A 16,780-nucleotide genomic window follows, 5' to 3' on the forward strand; every position below is an offset into this window, starting at 1 on the left:
CGCTCCGCGCCCGCCGCTCCGCGCACCGCCCCGCGCCCGCCGCCGGCTCCTCCCGGAGGGGAGGCGGGGGCCGGCGGCACCCGGCCCCGGCCCCGCCGCGGCACACCCGGCCGGCGGAGCGGCCGTGCGGAGCCCGGGCCGAGCCAGCCCGCCCGCGGGGGCGATGCCGCCGCCCCGAAGCGCCGCTGGCCGCCCGGGCGGAGAGGGCAGGGAGCCGGCGGCCGCGCGGCCCTAGGGCGGCCCCGGCGGGGTCCCGTGCCCGGCCCGGCCCGGCGCTGCCTCCCCCGGCCGCGGGAGCGCCGCCACCGCCGCTCGTGCTGTCGCTGCGGAGAGGGGGAGCTGCGCTACTGCAGGTGGAGGTTTGGCGGGGGGGGCCGGGGGAGATGCCATTTCTGACCGAAGGAGATCGCCGGCGAGGATGAGATGCGGGTAAGCGGCGCGGGGCGCCGGAGCGGGGCCGGCGGGGCGGGGGGGGGGCTCCCGGCCCCGGTTACGGCGCCGCCGCGCTGCCCCGGGGCCGGACCCGCGCCGGTGCGGAGGGCGCTGGGCTGGGAACTTGCTGCGTGCCCCGGGGTGCGGGAGAGCCGTGCGCTTCCCGGAGCTGCCGCCCTCCGGCCCCGCCGGTGCGGATGCTGCCGCCTCCCCGCCCCGCTCTGCCCCGGCGCTCCCCTCTTCCCGTCTCCTCCCCGCACCGTTCCCGCAGCCTCGGCGCAGCTCCTGCGGGAGCTACGAACCAGGCGGCGCCGGGCATCGGGGCCAGGGTCCCAGCGAGGGCGCTGAGGCTCGGCGGGACTGAGGCTGTATCCTGATGGGGAGTATCCTCCTCTTCTCCCGGTAGTTCCCGGGTGAATTGGCCGGCCTGGAGCAGATGCCTGGTTCAGGTAGGGAACGGGGAAGTCTGGACAGCGCTACCCTCCGGGACCGGCAGGGGAGCCGGGATCAGCCTCGAGCCGGCTGTGCCCGTCCCCTGCCCAGCAAGGGTTAATTCGAGAGGAGGAATTGTTCCTCTGCCCATCCCCAAAGCAGAGGCATTAAGGGTTAAAGACGGGGAGGGAAAGCTCTCCAGCCCTGAGCGACCAGACAGGAGGCAGGAGTCATGGGGAAGAGAGATTTTTCAGGGCAGGGGTTCACCTCTCTGTCAGCAGACCCCCAGCCTGGAGGTAGGTGAGTCGGGGACGTGGGGAGTTCATGCCGAGTGGGGTGATTGCTCAGGCTCTGGGAGGGCTCTGGGGGCTCTGAAGGGTCCCCCACACCCCGGAGCCGGGAGCCAACGCAGAGAGCTGGAGATGCTGGGCCGGGTCAGGCTGCCGGCGCGGGCTCTGCCCTCGGATTGTGTCTGGCAGGAAAAAGAAGTGATTAATGTTAAAGGAGCTCCACAGGGCAATGGGGATTGCGAGGATGCCCAGGAGCCTGCTTGGCAGAAGGGCTCTGGGAGCCCTCCCGGGCGGTGCCGGTGCTTGTTGTCTCCGTTACTGTGTGTAGGTTATTGGATTTTTCACCTTGCACTTGGATGTATAAATAGCCCGAGTGACAGGTAGAGGCACGACTCGATCCAGGTGCTGGAAATGCCACCTCGGAGAAAGGAATGGAAGTGCTGGTGCCGCCAAAGTGATTTGCGCGAGGGAGGGACAGCGGGTGAGCGTGGGCACCGATGGAATCGGGTTGCTCGGGCTGGTTGGCGTCGCCGAGGCTCTGCTGCCGCCCCGGCGATCGCCGTCCGCGGTCCACCCCAGCAAACGCCCTTGCCAGCAAGCCGCTGTCGCCGCTGGCCGGCAGCAGGGGATCGGTGTGACAGCCCTGCTGCTGCTCTTCGAGGTCTTGCCTCGCGGGGGGAAGTTCAGCTATTCCCAGGAAGAGCCCCACTCCGTGGATCTCCCTCCATCTCCCCTTTCTCTGCACCACCTCCCAGAGCCCGGCTGTGGCTCCGCAATGATATCCGTTCCACAGCCCCATCCCAGCCCTCCTGCCAGCCTTAACCCTCTCCTCACTTCTCTGAACCTTGCAGCAGCCCTCAGCTGACCTTCACGCACGCTGGAGTGTGGAGCAGCAGTGTGGCCGTGCCTCCGGCCATCTCCTCTGGCACGGGGGGGCACGGACTGGACAGGACTGCCCAGCCCCTCCCCAGCCAAAGACAGGGATCCCAACCCCTCCCCAGCCAAAGGCAGCGATCCCAGCCCATCCCTACCCCATAGCAGTTATCCCAGCCCCTCCCCACCCAAAGGCAGGGATCCCAGCCCCACCCCAGCCAAAGGCAGCGATCCCAACCCCTCCCCAGCCAAAGGCAGCGATCCCAGCCCCTCCCCAGCCAAAGTCAGCGATCCCAGCCCCTCCCCAGCCAAAGGCAGCGATCCCAGCCCCTCCCCAGCCAAAGGCAGGGATCCCAGTCCCTCCCCAGCCAAAGGCAGCGATCCCAGCCCATCCCTACCCCATAGCAGTTATCCCAGCCCCTCCCCAGCCAAAGGCAGCGATCCCAGCCCCACCCCAGCCAAAGGCAGGGATCCTATCCCATCCCCACCCAAAGGCAGGGATCCTAGCCCCTCCCCACCCAAAGGCAGCGATCCCAGCCCATCTCTACCTCACAGCAAGTATTCCAGCCCTTCCCCAGCCCAACACCAGCTCTCCCAGCCAGCATCACTGCCCAAACCTTTCTTCCCCCTGCTTCTTCCCTTCTTCCCTGTCTGTTCCCTGGTTCCAGGAGCACACTGTGCTGGGCCTCTTGCAGAGGCAGATGCACAGAACAGCCGTGCCTGTCCCAGGTGCCAGGAGAGAAGGGAGAGCTCAGCTCTCCCTCCAAAGCCCCACTCAGCCCTCTGCCCATCCAGCAGAGTGGGCTGGGAGGAGGATGTGTCTGCTTCTTGCTCCTTCCTGGATCCCGTTGGCACAAATGCTGAATGCCATGGAGGAGAGGAGAGGGGGCCTCTGGAGCTCTCAGATGATGAGCAAGGCCAAGAGAGAAATGTGCTCTGGGCTAAAGCCTCCTTGTCTTCCCACAGAGAGTTTTCCCCATAGCACCTGCCTGCTCCAGTGCTCAGGCTCTCACTGGGTCTCATGGGACAGGCAGGAGGTGACTGGAGGTGACAGTGGAGCTGCTTTTACAGCTCCTGGGGAAGCATTAGGTTTTCCAGGCCTTCTTGTGGACGGATTAATTACTAAACAAATGGCCGTAGCACTGTAACACCGTACTGTGCTGCAGTTACTCTACACCTGTAATGTAATTACTGTGTGATACCTCTAATTACCACTGTTTCCTGGAAGGTTAACAGCATCACTGAAGGACTTCTGTTTTTTTCAGTGTCCTGCTTCACATAACCACAATAGCACTGTTGAAGTTAGTGCTGCTCCATGTAAGTGACAAGTATAAAATCCTCTGACTGGGGGGTTTAATTCAGGTGTTGATAAATCACTTTATAATAACACCACAATTATAGTGTAATTACAGTCGTTGAGTTATAAAACACAACCCAACCTGTTGGGGCTTGATGAGATGCTGGATGACCACTGGGTGCTGCTATTTGGTGGGACCCCATCCTTGGAAACAGAGTTGGCAATGGACATTTTGAGTTGGCAGTGGTCATGTTTCTGTGAACACTCAGGTGGAAAATAGAACTCACAGCTTGGCCAGAGTGGGTGTTTGGTCTCTCCAACACACCCAGTGCACTGAGTCAGCAGCTCTCCTCTGTTCTCTGCTGAACCTCGAGCAGGGTTCATCCTACCATGAACAGAAATGGCTTTGGTGGGAAAAGAGCCAGAAGAGCTTTTCAGGTAGCAGGGAAGGCTGGGATGAGAGAGAAAAGCACTCCAAATGTTTAAGTCAAACAACCCAAGAAAAACAAAAAGAGAAAGAATCAGAAGGTCATGACTTCAATTTTCTTCTTAGTCATTTTTTTCCACTTTCTTTCCATCCAGGAGTGTAAAAATGGGAGCTTTTGGCAGGGAATGGCTGTTTGACCCTGCTGCCTGTTGGGCAGTGCCAGGGCACATGTGATACAGAGGGGGAGAGGGGTGCCTGGGAATGGGGACAAACACCAGCCAGAGTCCCCCCCTCCCAGTGCTTCCCCAGCCTCCACGCACTGTCAGCAGCATGGTGTGGCCTCTGTCCCCTTGTCACCGGGAGAAAGCTGTGTCACACAGAGGTGGCTGTGTCTGAGCAGCGTTAATTGTCAGCTTGACCCGGGCAATTGAATAACTGCTGATAAATGTCACCAAGAGTGACATCATCATCTCCCCTTCAGCCCGGGCAGGGAGGGTGTGGCTCTCTCCATCCCTGGGGGCAGGAGGTCACTTGGGAAGGGGGGACAGCGGGGGGAGTGCCCAGCCTTGAGCAGAGACCCCAGCCATTGTGCTGGGGTGAATCCTGGGTGATTCCCACCCTTCAGGAGCAGCAATCAGGAATGGCCAGCAGGACCTTGCTGGGCTTGCATGGGACACATGGAGTGTATTGGTGCAGCTTGGCCGGGTTGGGGGAGCCCTGCCATGAGCCTCACCGGTGGCTCAGTCCTCTCTCTGGCCTCAGCAGCATCTTGGCCACCATCCCGTGCCCCTCCCAGGCCTGTACCCCATCCAGACTGCATCTCCTGCCTGGGTAAGGATCAGGCAGGGCAGCAGCCAGTGTCCCTGTCACAGGGGCTGGGGAGCTTGGCTTTGGTTTGCTCATTCTCATGGTTAAGCACAGAAACGGTTCTGTTTAATCATCCTGCACGTTGTTTCCCATCATTTTATTTACCTGTCTCTGCAGGCTGCTCAGTGCCTCAGCATCCTGCAGTGGACGTGTGTGCAATGAGCATTCCTCTCCTGGGCTCCACAGGGGTGTCCCGGCAGAGGCCAAAGGCTTTCCCATGGAAGCACTCTTGTCCTTTGTCTCAGGGCTGGGGTCATTGTCCTGAGGTGAGGACAGTCCCTGGGTGAGCTGGAGGAGGGACCAGGGGAGCAGGGACAGAGTGAGGAGCTGCAGGACTGGGCTGTGCTTTCCAGGACATGATTCCTGTGCTCCAGCATTGTCCAAAGGATGCTCAAACGGCAAAATGCCTGTGGTTGCCATCAGACTGGGCCACCCTCTGCTCTGGGGGACAGGCTGGCCATGGCTCCCGGGGAATGATGTGCCCCTGAGCCCCCAGCCCTGCCCTTGGGGCTGTAAGGCTCCTGATGCAGCCCAGTCCTGGCCAAACAACAAGCCTTCACTTTCCTGGCAGCCCTTCCCCTCCCCACCCTATATTGCTCTTAGTTATATCAGTAGGACCCACAATTACTAATTTTTTTGTCATTTCCATTCTGTTTCTTCATCAGAATGCAAAACATTAAATATCACTCTGGTAATTATGGTTAATTTCATAACCTGCACCTTAATTGGATTGGTCTCTGATGGGGAATTCTTGTAGGAGGGAGAAGCAGAAATATTTTGACGTGATCTATTCTTTCAGCTCTTTGTTTGGATTTGAGATGTCGAGTGTGAAATGGGAAACAACTGATTTAGACCTCAGAGGCAACCTGGGGGTGGTGAGCAAAGCCTGAGCATTCCAGAGGCACTTCTCACCCTCCGGCAGCCAAAGCTCTCCCTCCCATACCTGAACTCAGCCTTTCTCCACCCCTTCTCTGGATTGGGAATAGTCACAGAGAGCCATACCCATCTGGTCTGCCCAAAATGTGAGCCTGAGGAGCTGGAGAGGCACCACAGCGAGCACTGGCCTGGTGGCTGGTTGTGCTGGGCAGTGCTTTGTGTGCTGTGGCACTGAGCAGGGCACTCCACAGGCTCCCCGTGGCTCCGAGGACTTCAGGGACGTGCGGGACACCCACAGGGACCCCTCTTTTCTGCTGGGAACCGGGCAGACAACACTTCCTGGACATCCCCAGGGCTGGAGAGGGACAGCAGTCCCCTTGTGCTGTGACGGACCAGACTGTCTCGGTGCTGCTGCCCAGGGCAGGGGCTGTGCCGTGGGGAGACCATCCCACAGAGCCGGCATCTCCCTGCCACTTGGAGCCTGAGCTACGGTTTGCTCCGGGAACCGCAGAATTGCGCTGCCATTAGGTGCTGCCATTAAACTGATTTGTGCTCAGCCTGTTTATCCTTTTCAATGGGAAACGGCACCGAAGCGGCAGCGAAATACAAACCCCGGCCTCGCGTTTCCGATTGCATTCCCATGCACCGTATTTCCCCGTGATTACTTTTGTTCTCACGTACAGCCCAGAGCGCAGGCTCCGTGTCATTATCCCCAGTGCTGGGAGAGGAGGAAAGGGCAGAAAGCACTGCATCCAGCTCAAGCAAAACACAGCAAACCCACCCCACGGCTGCCTTCTTTGGAGGGCAGTGGGGAGCCACGCCATCCCCGTGGTAGGTCCCTCTCTTTTTTCCAGGTGCACGGGCTCAGCATGTCCTGTTCCTTGGGTCCTGTCCTGAGCATTCCTCCTGCAGCAGGCTGAGGAATGGCACGGCTGAGCCTGCCACTGTGCTGACACTGACACCCCTTGGCATGGGCATTAAAACGGCTGTGCCTTGCACAGCCCCATACCTGCCAAGGATTTCTATCAGTCCAAACCCTGTCCAGGCCACATCCCGCAGCACCTCCCTTCCTGCAGGATTCGGGCTGGGAAGGGCTTGGTAGCCCCTCGCCCGCTCTGCCTGGCTGTGTTCAGCTGGATGCAGGAAGGGCGGGCTCAGCCGCAGCTCAGCACAGTTTGTTTTTATTTAATCCATTTTATTGTTGAATGAAACAATAACAGCAAATACAGGCCCTGAAGACAAGCCATAAATAATGCAAAAATCAAACAAGTGAGAAAGGGGGGAAAGAAAAAGGAATTATACATGTAAAACCAGCCCAGAGAAAACGAGCCTGGGAAGAGGAATCTTCCCTCTGCAATTGCTATTGCTCCTGCTTTCTTTGCCTCCTTTTTTTCTCCATTTCACTCTCTGGAAATTCCTGCGGCACCAAATCTGTGATTATGTGAACAAAACTTAATAATAACTGGGAGCAGGGGGAGAGGGAGAGATCTGGCTTGCAGGAAGGAGTCGGGAAATGAGGTGCATGGAGCGAACTGGGGCTTCCATCTTTCGCAGTGCCTTGGAGCAGAGCTGTGCTCCTGGCACCCCGCTCTGCCCCATGTCCCCGTGGGCTGTGGAGCAAGGACAGCTCTGCTGATGCCACCCATGCTCGTGGGAGCTCTGGCAGCACAGCACACGCTGTCTCTCCAGCCTTGCCACTTGTCCCACCGGTGGGTGATCCCAGAGCTGGCTCTGCCGGGCTGGGCTGCACTTGGCTTCTCCCAAAGGCTTCTGAGGCCACTTATTTTAGGCAGCAGTAAAAAAATACCAGGGCTGGTCCTAAAGGGGGTAAATCAGCAAGTTTCCCTGAGGTCAGCAAAGCTGACGGCTTCATGTCCTATGTCCTTTGAAGTTTTCTTGCCACTATCCCAAAGGTTTCCCGGGAAAACGCAGTGCTCCGGAGCAGCCCTTGTACTTTTCTTGGTATCTTCTGCCATAGGGGGATTCAAGGCATGTGGCCTGGGAACAGAAGTGATGCTGTAAGTACAGTCTTAGCTTAAATTAAATGTAAGGAATGTGACTGGTCCCTGGACCTGCCGTTCCCCAGCCTTTGGGACTTTGATGGGGTTTCAACCTTTGAGCACTGGCAGGGATGCAGTAGGGACACAGCAGTTTGAAGCGGTGGCATTTAGAGGGGGTCACATCCCAAAGGCTCAGCACTGTTCTCTGATGGCCCTTGGGACCAGGGTGTAGGGCTGGTTTGGCACTTGCTGTCCTGATGAGGCAGCCCTGGGTAAATGAGAGCTGGAGGCACTGGTGAGGCTCCTCTGCCTGTTAGCCCTGGGTTTCTGCTGCTGGAGCTGCTTGTGCCCCAGCCGTTCTCCGGGCACTGAGCAGAGCTCTGGGGAGCTGAAGAGCCGTATGAAGATGCCTTTTGGTAGCTGGGGGGCATTGGGTGTTTCCAGGCAGGGAGCAATAGGAGGGAGCCACTCCTGGTGCCCCTAGGTGTGGTTCGTGCGTTGCTGGGAGCGCTGTCTCAGCCTGGCAGAGCTGTGTCCTCTCACGGCTGGGACACTGGCCATGGCACAGGCTGGAGCCTGGCTTTGGGGGAGCAGGAAGCTCCTGTGACCAGCACAGCCCTCAAGGCAAGCCCGTCCAGTGATGCCATCTGCTCCTGGCTGGGAGGAGAGGCGCTCTGGCAGTGGGGTGACTTTGTTCCAGCTGCCTTTGTGCCATGTCAGGAGCTGTGCTGCCCTGCACGCGGGGTCCAGCTCAGGCTCCGTGCAGCTGGGCTCTGGCTGATTCAGCAGCACTGGGGCGGCACTGGAGCTGCTGGGAAGGACGGCTGCCTGCCCGGGCTGTGCCCATCCTCCAGCACGGCACTGCTGCCCTGTGCAGGGCCCTGGGAGGCGTTCAAGGGAGCACAGAAGGCATTTGGGCCGGGGGCACGTTGCAGGGAATGCCTTTGCAGTGTCATTGTGACCCTGGCAGCTTTCCCGGCAGACACACTCCTTGGACTTTCTTTCACCTCTTCAGGGCAAGTGTTTCCATTGCCCTGAGAAGAGCCTGGGGCATTTTTCCATCCCCCTTTCCCAGCTACAGACAGGGAAGAAGAACCATCTAGGGAGACCCTCATGCTACACTCCAGCCTCCTGTACCCAGTGCTCACTGATCAAAGTGCAAGTTGAGCTATGCGCCTTCAGTGAGCACTTAAAACATCCCCATGACCATAGCCACAGAGACAGCAATCCCAAGGAAATTTGCCAAAATAAAGGAAGAAGGAGAATCCCCATTCAAATAGTGCATGTCCTTCCCAGTGCCCACCAGCCTCCAGCCATCTCCTCCTGACCCAGCCCTAGAAGTCTCCAGCCAACTCCTGGGAGCTATTCCCTTGGCAAACACAACTCCCCTGCTCTTTGGCTCTCACAGGTAATAAAAAATGAGCCTTCTCCAGGCTCACCTGACTTGGGAAGCACTGAACCACCAGTTCAAGCAGTGGCTGTGGCAGCAGTGACCGGTCCATGTCCTGGCCACCTCAGCCCATGAGCAGGGGAGCATGGCTGGCTCTAAACCCCAGCTCCATTCTGCACTGCAACCCTCACCCCCCTTGTTTATCTTGTGCTGGCTCAGGGCTTTACACTCTCAACATCCACAGCTGCCTTTGCAACTACTTATTGATCCCTTGTCAGGATGTTTTCTCTGCTGATGGGGCGCTGAGGCATGTGCAGCCAAAGAGAAAAGGAGCAAAGGTATGAGGAGCTCTTGCACAGATTTGATCACAGCAAGAAACAGCCTCAGCAAAAACTGCTCTTGAGCTTCAGCATCCTGCAGAGACAACCACGATCTCCTTCCCATCATCTTGCTCCAATAACCCACCTGAAAACCACTCTACAGGTTGGCTCTAGGCCACTGCTGGTTGTCCCTCCACTGTGCATAGTTGTCTCTGTGTAGGGGCAGGTAGATCCACAGCCCAGATTTAAACCAGTAGACAGCTGGGCTAAAGCCTCCCCTTACCAGCATTCCAGCCCCTCAGCCCATGTTAGAGCTCTTCTTCCCTGGGCATCCCGGTTTTTTCTGCTCGTCCTCCCTCTGGCTCGGTGCTTTCCTGACTGCCTGTTGTGCTGGAGACACCACATTTTGGGTGGCAGAGCCTGTTTCCATGGCGAAATGCCTTTGCAGGGCACTCCCATGGGCCAGCCATGGCCGAAATGTGGTGCCAGCCGGGCGGTGTCAGTGCCGGAAGGGAATTTGCATCTTCAATGCTTCTTCATGCTCTTTTACAGCTTCAGAGCAGCTGCCAGAGCAGATCAGGTTGCCTCACACCTATTCCAGGCTCCCACCTCGGAGCTGCTGAAAGCAGATACTCCAGGAGGCTGAGCGAGAGCTCCCAGGCGGAGAGCTGTGCCTTCCCGTGGGAAGGGGAGCAGTGACCCCAGCAGCTGGTGGCTGGTAGGGCTGGGGGTGGGCACTGCTCTGGCTGACCTGCCTTGGCTCACTGCCTTGCACAGCTTGCTCATGTGCCCCCACCACCCTGAGGGGTCCTGCTCATCTTCTGCCTGTTTCTCCCCCGTTCTTTCACCCTCCTGTGCTGCTCATGGGTGATTTGGGGCCGGGCCAGGACACAGGACAGCCCTCTAACCCTTTGTTAGCAGCCCATCCATTAATGAAGGCTGACAGGAGTGTGGTGGCAGGTCTTCATCACCCAGGCCAGTGCTGTGTCCACCAGCCAGCCCTGGCAGCACTCATGGATCACTTTATGCTCTCCCTTTTTGATGTCTTCTTCTCCATGTGAAGCACAGTGATTCCAGAAGGGAAACCACCTCCTCTGCCTGATGCTCCCACCCTTTGCTGCCCATCCTTGAGCAGGGAGGAGAAGGGCAGTTACTGCCAGTGCCTGCACTCGGGGACTGGGTGGGAAAAGAAGAGAAGGAGGGAGCAGATAGGGTGGAGAGGAGGGAGAGACAAAGCAAAAGGGCCCACAAATGTACGCTGGACACAGGGGAAATAATGAGAGGAGGAAATGGGCACAAACGTGTTTGACAAATTAAAGTAGCTCCCTTTGTTTTGCTGCTTTGCAGATTGCTACAGAAACAGTGCAGAGCCAGGGTCTGGATAAGAAACTCCTCTAGCAGCAGGAAAGGTTGTTAAATATTTATTTGTAAACCTGGAGTCTTTGTCTCTAAAACATAGTCAAGTTCAATAAAATTTGGTTTAGCTGGAGCGGCTCAGAGGAGACAGGAGCATGGAACTGGGGAGCTGTGTCTTGCTGGCTTCATGCAAAGCCATCAGGGCAGAGGTGGCATGGGCACATGCTGAACTCACACACACACCGAGGATGCCCAGCACTGCTGAGTCCAGCTCATGCCTGTGCCCAGCCAGGAGCACCAGGTTGGCTCCTGTAGGGACAGGGTGGGGACACCGAGCCCTCAGAGCACTGTGGGCTCCCCTCCCCGCTGGGATATGGCTTGCTTTGTCCTAAATTGCCTGTTGTTGCTCGATGCTCTCAGAAGCATCTGGTTCAAGGGTGAACATCTCCCGCCCTGTAATTTATGGCTGCCAGGTGGGCTTCGAGCTGACTCGGGGATTTTTGCCTCCTGCTCGCTCGCTGTCAGCACAGCAGATCGCTCCCTGCTCAGCGGGGTGAGGAGCAGGGGACAGCCCAGGGACAGCAGTGACAGTGGTGGGCATGGCCCGGCGGCTGCCTGCCCCTTGGGGCATCCTCAGGAGCACACTCAGGGGCAGAGCCTGGGCTCCCTTTTGGGTCAGCACCCAAGTCTGGCTTTCCTGAGGCTGTTCCTCCCGCACCAGGGCAGCCTGTGCCTATCACACTGGAGCAAATCCCACGTACATCAGCGCTTCAGTCTGGCCCCAGGCTGCATTTCCAGGCACAGGCCCAGAACGGCCTCTCTGCTCCCAGCACTGAGCACAGGCAGAGGCACTGGGCAGGTCCTGCTGCATTTAGCACCAAGGCAGTGCTCCGGTGCCTCCATCTGCGCCTCTTGGGCCGCGGCCGACACCTTCCCGCGGGAAGGGAATGGACTGCAGAGCCCCAGCCCTGGGCAGCAGGTGGTGAGGACAGGGGTCAGCGGCTGCCATGGCCCTGAGCAGGAGTTTTGCTTTGGCTTGCGCTGGGTTTGCTCGTTGCCTAAAGGCAGTGAGTCTGGTGGCTGGTGCTGCAAAATAAGCTGCTGCTTTTTTTGTCGATTCTTTTTTTGTGATTGAGGAAGGAGAACCACGCTCATGCCAATGGCTGCGGCTCTTGGGGACTGGGCCATGCATCACGGCCATGGCCCCATCCTCTGCTCCTGCCTGGCAGCTCCTGCTGGGCCATGGCCGGCACCCTGGAGGGGACTTGGGCAGGTTTCGGGCTCTTCCTCAGAGCAGATCCGGGAGGGCTTTTTGGAACGCCCTTCCTGCACGTAGCAGTTGCGCAGGGGCTGTAAAGCCATGCATTGTGGGCCCACAGCTCACACAAAAATCACACTTCGAGTCGTTTTTAGAAGGGCATCTCTTAATATCCACATCACCTTGAGGCACAACTATTTCTCTCCGAATCAGGCAGAGGTAAATGGGAGCCAGAAGTGATTTAAAGCTCATCCTAGCTCAGAATTTTCCAGCTTATTTATTGTCTTTCTCCCAAAGCTCCTCTGTGACTCTGGCTATTAAGATTACGGATGTTTTTGTCAGAGATTGTATTTATCATGGATTTAAATTTAGCTGAGAACTAATAACATGTGAGGTGTATCTAGACTTCAATTCTGGGCCCTGCTCATCGGTAACGCCGCACAGATTCTGCTTCATTCATCTATTGCCTCTTTGCCAATATTTTACTTACTGATACCCCGCAGCTCTGGCTCTGCCAAAGCTGCAGTGAGGATGACAGCACTGGATCAAAGGTGCTGGAGGTGCAATCCTCTTCCTCCTGATGGAGAGGCAGGATTGAGCCGGGGGGAAGCTGGTCTGCAGGATTTGGCTATGCCCCCTCCCCATGCCCAGCAGTGACCAGAACAGAGCAGCACATGCAGGCACAGTGGAGCTTTCGGCCCAGCACACAAAAAAGGCTGGTGCCTGGCACTCTTAATGAGCTGAGTGTTTTCAGTCCTGCTATAATTAAGCCCCTCAGACTGTATTTTGTTTTGCATGCCGTGTTTTGCTGTCTTTGATGGCTTTCTCAGCACGGCTGTGAGGAGCAGGAATTGGTTTCTGAGAAAAAAGGCTGCAGGCAAGCCAGTGCTCAGTAACAAGCCTGCGGTGGGAGAGCAGTGCCCAAGAGGCTCCTGGCCATGGGGAGGGGTGCCATGGGCACAATGGAACAAATCCACATGCAAGCTTAGCCATGCCAAACAGGGGCCATCCTGGCTCCAGGGCAGCAGCCACAGTCCCAACCCCACCCCAGCGGCATGGCAGTGGTAGCAGCAGCCCCCCTTGTATCTGTACTGCTGCCCAGCACCAGGGAGGTGATGACATGGGAGATGATGGACTGTAAATACCCAGCAAATGGCTCTTTGCAGCCTGGCTGGGGCCCAGGCACTCTCACTGGAAATGTTTCCACTGGACTGGGCCGTGCTGGCCCAGGGCCAGCAGGAGGGAGCTCAGCATCACTGGCAGGGGAGCTCCATCCCTGCACCCCCTCACGTTGGGGTGATGTGTTCAGTGTGATCCCCATTGAGCAGCCCTACGGCAGAGGGTGCAGGGAATGTGGGGGGTGGAAGCGGACAGTGAAATGGGAGGAAACCACAGTGGGTTCCTGTGGGGACACTCAGCCCATCACCGGCTGTGCCGAGGCTGGTGGTTTCCAAGATGGTGATGGTGGACGTTTTTATGGCCAGTCCATCATCTCCCATCCTTGTATCTTACAAAGAAAATTTGAATAATTTTTTGGGAACAAAAGTGGTCCTTGGATCATATATCTGTATGAAGTGATGAATACGAGCAGACGCAATGGCAGGAATGTGCAGAATGCATACCAGCCCCATAAATAGTGCTAGAGCAGGGAAAGTAATGGACAGGATACACAGTGATGGATACAAACGGAGCCAATGGAAGTAATGGATTGGGTGTGTTCGGCGATAGCCATAAATAGCATTAGTGGAAGCAGTGCAGAGAGTAACATAACAATAGATATAAACACGGGCTGGAGTAGCCAGAGATCTAATTTGCAATACTGATATGATTTGATTCCTCATAACAGCCTGAACAAGGAAATAAATGCAACAAAGGCAGCGTGACAGGGAGCATCCACTTCTCCCGGGCCGGGATGGCTCTGGGCTGGGGCACAAGCCAGACCTGAGCCCCCAGGGAGGTCTCCCAGCCCTCCCCAGGGACATCAGCAGGAGGCAGGGTCTTTCCCAGCTGACACCAGGCTCATTATCCCAGAGGCCCCCTGGACCTGACCTGAGGCTACAGCTTGCTCTGTAGGCAGTGTCTGCCCAGTTGCTGTTTCTGGGGGGAGAACGGTTTGGGTCTGCCCTTGCAGGCTGGCATGGTGGGAGGCAAGGGACTGACCCTGGGGACACACTGAGAGCAGCCGGGGCGTGGGGGAGCACGGAGAGGGAGCTGGCTCCCACTGAGCTGTCAGTGTTCCTCACCCCAAGTGGGGTTCCCTCAGATGCTCCATCCTGTGCTCAGCTCCTCTGTTTGCAAAGCAGCCTTTATATTCAGGCTCCATCTACAGGGAACGGAATAATTTCAAGAGCTTAAAATAGGATGTAGATAGATGTGTTTCGTATTAAATTATTTTTTTAAGAACCAGAGGAAGCTGTCTGACATAGATTCCTCAAGGCCTTCCACTCAAAAGTCTGTGCACGTTCAATCAAGTGGAAAGTCGGGAATGGGGAGGAGAGAGGGTCTTGAAGCCAAAGGGCTGGATTTCAGCTGGAAGATTAGCCCCTCTGCTGTGCATCGGTGGTGCCTTTTGCCTTACCGTCACCTCCGCCAGGACACCAAAGCTTTTGCCATGGCTGTGCCCACTGTTTGCTCACGTGCCCCTTGCTCTTTGTCTCCCGCTGTTGCCTGCAGGTGAGAGATAGGATGGTAGCTGGGGAGGCGAGTATGCGCAGCCCAATCCTGGCCTGCTGGCAGCCGATTCTCCTCCTGATGCTGGGATCCATCCTGTCCGGCTCCGCCACAGGCTGCCCGCCGCGCTGCGAGTGCTCTGCCCAGGAGCGCGCCGTCCTGTGCCACCGCAAGCGATTCATGGTCGTGCCAGAGGGGATCCCCACCGAGACCAAGCTGCTGGACTTGGGCAAGAACCGCATCAAGACGCTCAACCAGGATGAATTTGCCAACTACCCTCACCTGGAGGAGCTGGAGCTAAACGAGAACATTATCAGTGCCATTGAACCTGGGGCTTTCAACAACCTCTTCAACCTCAGGACGCTGGGGCTCAGGAGTAACAGACTCAAGCTGATCCCTTTGGGGGTGTTTACTGGACTCAGCAACCTTACCAAGCTAGACATTAGTGAGAACAAAATTGTGATCCTCCTAGACTACATGTTCCAGGACTTGTACAACCTGAAGTCTTTGGAGGTGGGGGACAATGACCTGGTCTACATCTCCCACCGGGCTTTCAGTGGCCTCAACAGCCTGGAGCAGCTGACCCTGGAGAAATGCAACCTGACCTCCATCCCCACGGAGGCCCTGTCCCACCTTCACGGCTTGATGGTGCTGCGGCTGCGCCATCTGAACATCAACACCATCCGGGATTACTCCTTCAAGAGGCTGTACCGGCTCAAGGTCCTGGAGATCTCCCACTGGCCCTACCTGGATACTATGACATCCAACTGCCTCTATGGGTTGAACCTGACCTCCTTGTCCATCACCCACTGCAACCTGACGTCCATCCCATACGTCTCGGTGAGGCACTTGGTTTACCTCCGGTTCCTGAACCTGTCCTACAACCCCATCGTCACCATCGAGGGCTCAATGCTCCATGACCTGCTCAGGCTCCAGGAGATCCAACTGGTGGGAGGGCAGCTCACCACGGTCGAGCCCTTCGCCTTCCGTGGCCTCAATTACCTGCGCATCCTGAACGTGTCAGGGAACCTGCTGACCACCCTGGAGGAGTCAGCTTTCCACTCGGTGGGCAACCTGGAGACGCTCATCCTCGACAACAACCCCTTAGCCTGCGACTGTCGGCTGCTCTGGGTTTTCCGGCGGCGATGGAGGTTGAACTTCAACAAGCAGCAGCCCACCTGCTCCACCCCCGAGTTCGTCCAGGGCAAGGAGTTCAAGGACTTCCCCGACGTCCTCCTGCCCAACTACTTCACCTGCCGCCGAGCACGAATACGGGACCGCAAACCTCAGCAGATCTTTGTGGATGAAGGCCACACGGTGCATTTTGTCTGCCGGGCGGATGGGGACCCGCCACCCACCATCATGTGGCTGTCTCCCCGGAAGCACCTCATCTCTACCAAAACCAACGGGCGGCTCACTGTCTTCCCTGACGGCACGCTGGAGGTGCGCTACGCCCAGATCCAGGACAACGGCACCTACCTATGCATCGCCAGCAACGCGGGTGGCAACGACACCATGCTGGCCCACCTGCACGTGCGCAGCTACTCCCCAGACTGGCCCCACCAGCCCAACAAGACCTTCGCGTTCATCTCCAACCAGCCCAACGAGAGCGATGCCAACAGCACGCGCGCCACCGTGCCTTTCCCCTTTGACATCAAGACTCTCATCATCGCCACCACCATGGGCTTCATCTCCTTTCTGGGTGTCGTGCTCTTCTGTCTGGTGCTCCTCTTCCTGTGGAGCCGTGGGAAAGGCAACACCAAGCACAATATTGAAATCGAGTATGTGCCACGGAAGTCCGACGCGGGCATCAGCTCTGCCGATGCGCCACGCAAGTTCAACATGAAAATGATTTAACCAGGCAACAATTTGCAAATAATAATGGTGGTGTTTTGTTTTTTTTTTTTTTTAAAAAAAAAAAGAACAAATGAACAAATAAAAAATAATTAACAAACATTGCTACAAACATACCGACCTCTCTCCTTCCACCGTGCCCTCTGTCCCTGTCCAAACCCACTGCGCCTGCACTGTCACCACCTCCTCCTCCTCTTCTTCTTTATACCAGGAAAACATTCAGCCGATGTCTTCAGGACTCTTGTGTTTGTAAGGACTTTGTCTGATGGACTCTGGTGTCAGATATAACTCTGAGAGGGGAAAAACAATGGGGGGGGTGGGGAAAAGAAAGAAAAAAGAAATAAAATCAATAAAAAAGTTACAAACTTTCTTCTGTAACTTTGATTTCAATAATTATGGATTTTTATGAAAACTTGAAATAATAAAAAACCCTATTTC

The 16,780-nt window shown here is 56.9% G+C and overlaps 1 protein-coding gene across 2 annotated transcripts; it reads left to right on the forward strand.

Annotated features, from left to right (window-relative positions):
- Nucleotides 1-324: 324 nt before the first annotated feature.
- Nucleotides 325-16,393, forward strand: LINGO1 (leucine rich repeat and Ig domain containing 1). 2 transcript variants are annotated; one of them, XM_066328746.1, is made up of 2 exons: nt 325-429; nt 14,492-16,393. In XM_066328746.1, exons 1-2 carry the CDS (start codon nt 424-426, stop codon nt 16,343-16,345), a joined length of 1,860 nt encoding a protein of 619 aa, XP_066184843.1. In that variant the 5' UTR covers nt 325-423; the 3' UTR covers nt 16,346-16,393. The 2 variants fall into 2 exon arrangements, with proteins under 2 accessions (XP_066184843.1, XP_066184842.1); XM_066328745.1 differs by lacking the exon at nt 325-429 and adding an exon at nt 7,446-7,512.
- The last annotated feature ends 387 nt before the right edge of the window (nt 16,394-16,780 follow it).

Source organism: Sylvia atricapilla, chromosome 13, assembly GCF_009819655.1.
Source record: "Sylvia atricapilla isolate bSylAtr1 chromosome 13, bSylAtr1.pri, whole genome shotgun sequence".
In the NCBI taxonomy this organism is placed as follows: Eukaryota; Metazoa; Chordata; class Aves; order Passeriformes; family Sylviidae; genus Sylvia; species Sylvia atricapilla.

What these genes read in the sequence shown, in the direction of transcription:
- LINGO1 (XM_066328745.1), top strand. Translation starts at nt 7,486, where the DNA reads ATGTGGCCTGGGAACAGAAGTGATGCT. An exon ending in CTGGGAACAGAAGTGATGCT is followed by an intron (nt 7,513 to 14,491) that starts GTAAGTACAGTC and finishes TGTTGCCTGCAG; the next exon opens with GTGAGAGATAGGATGGTAGC.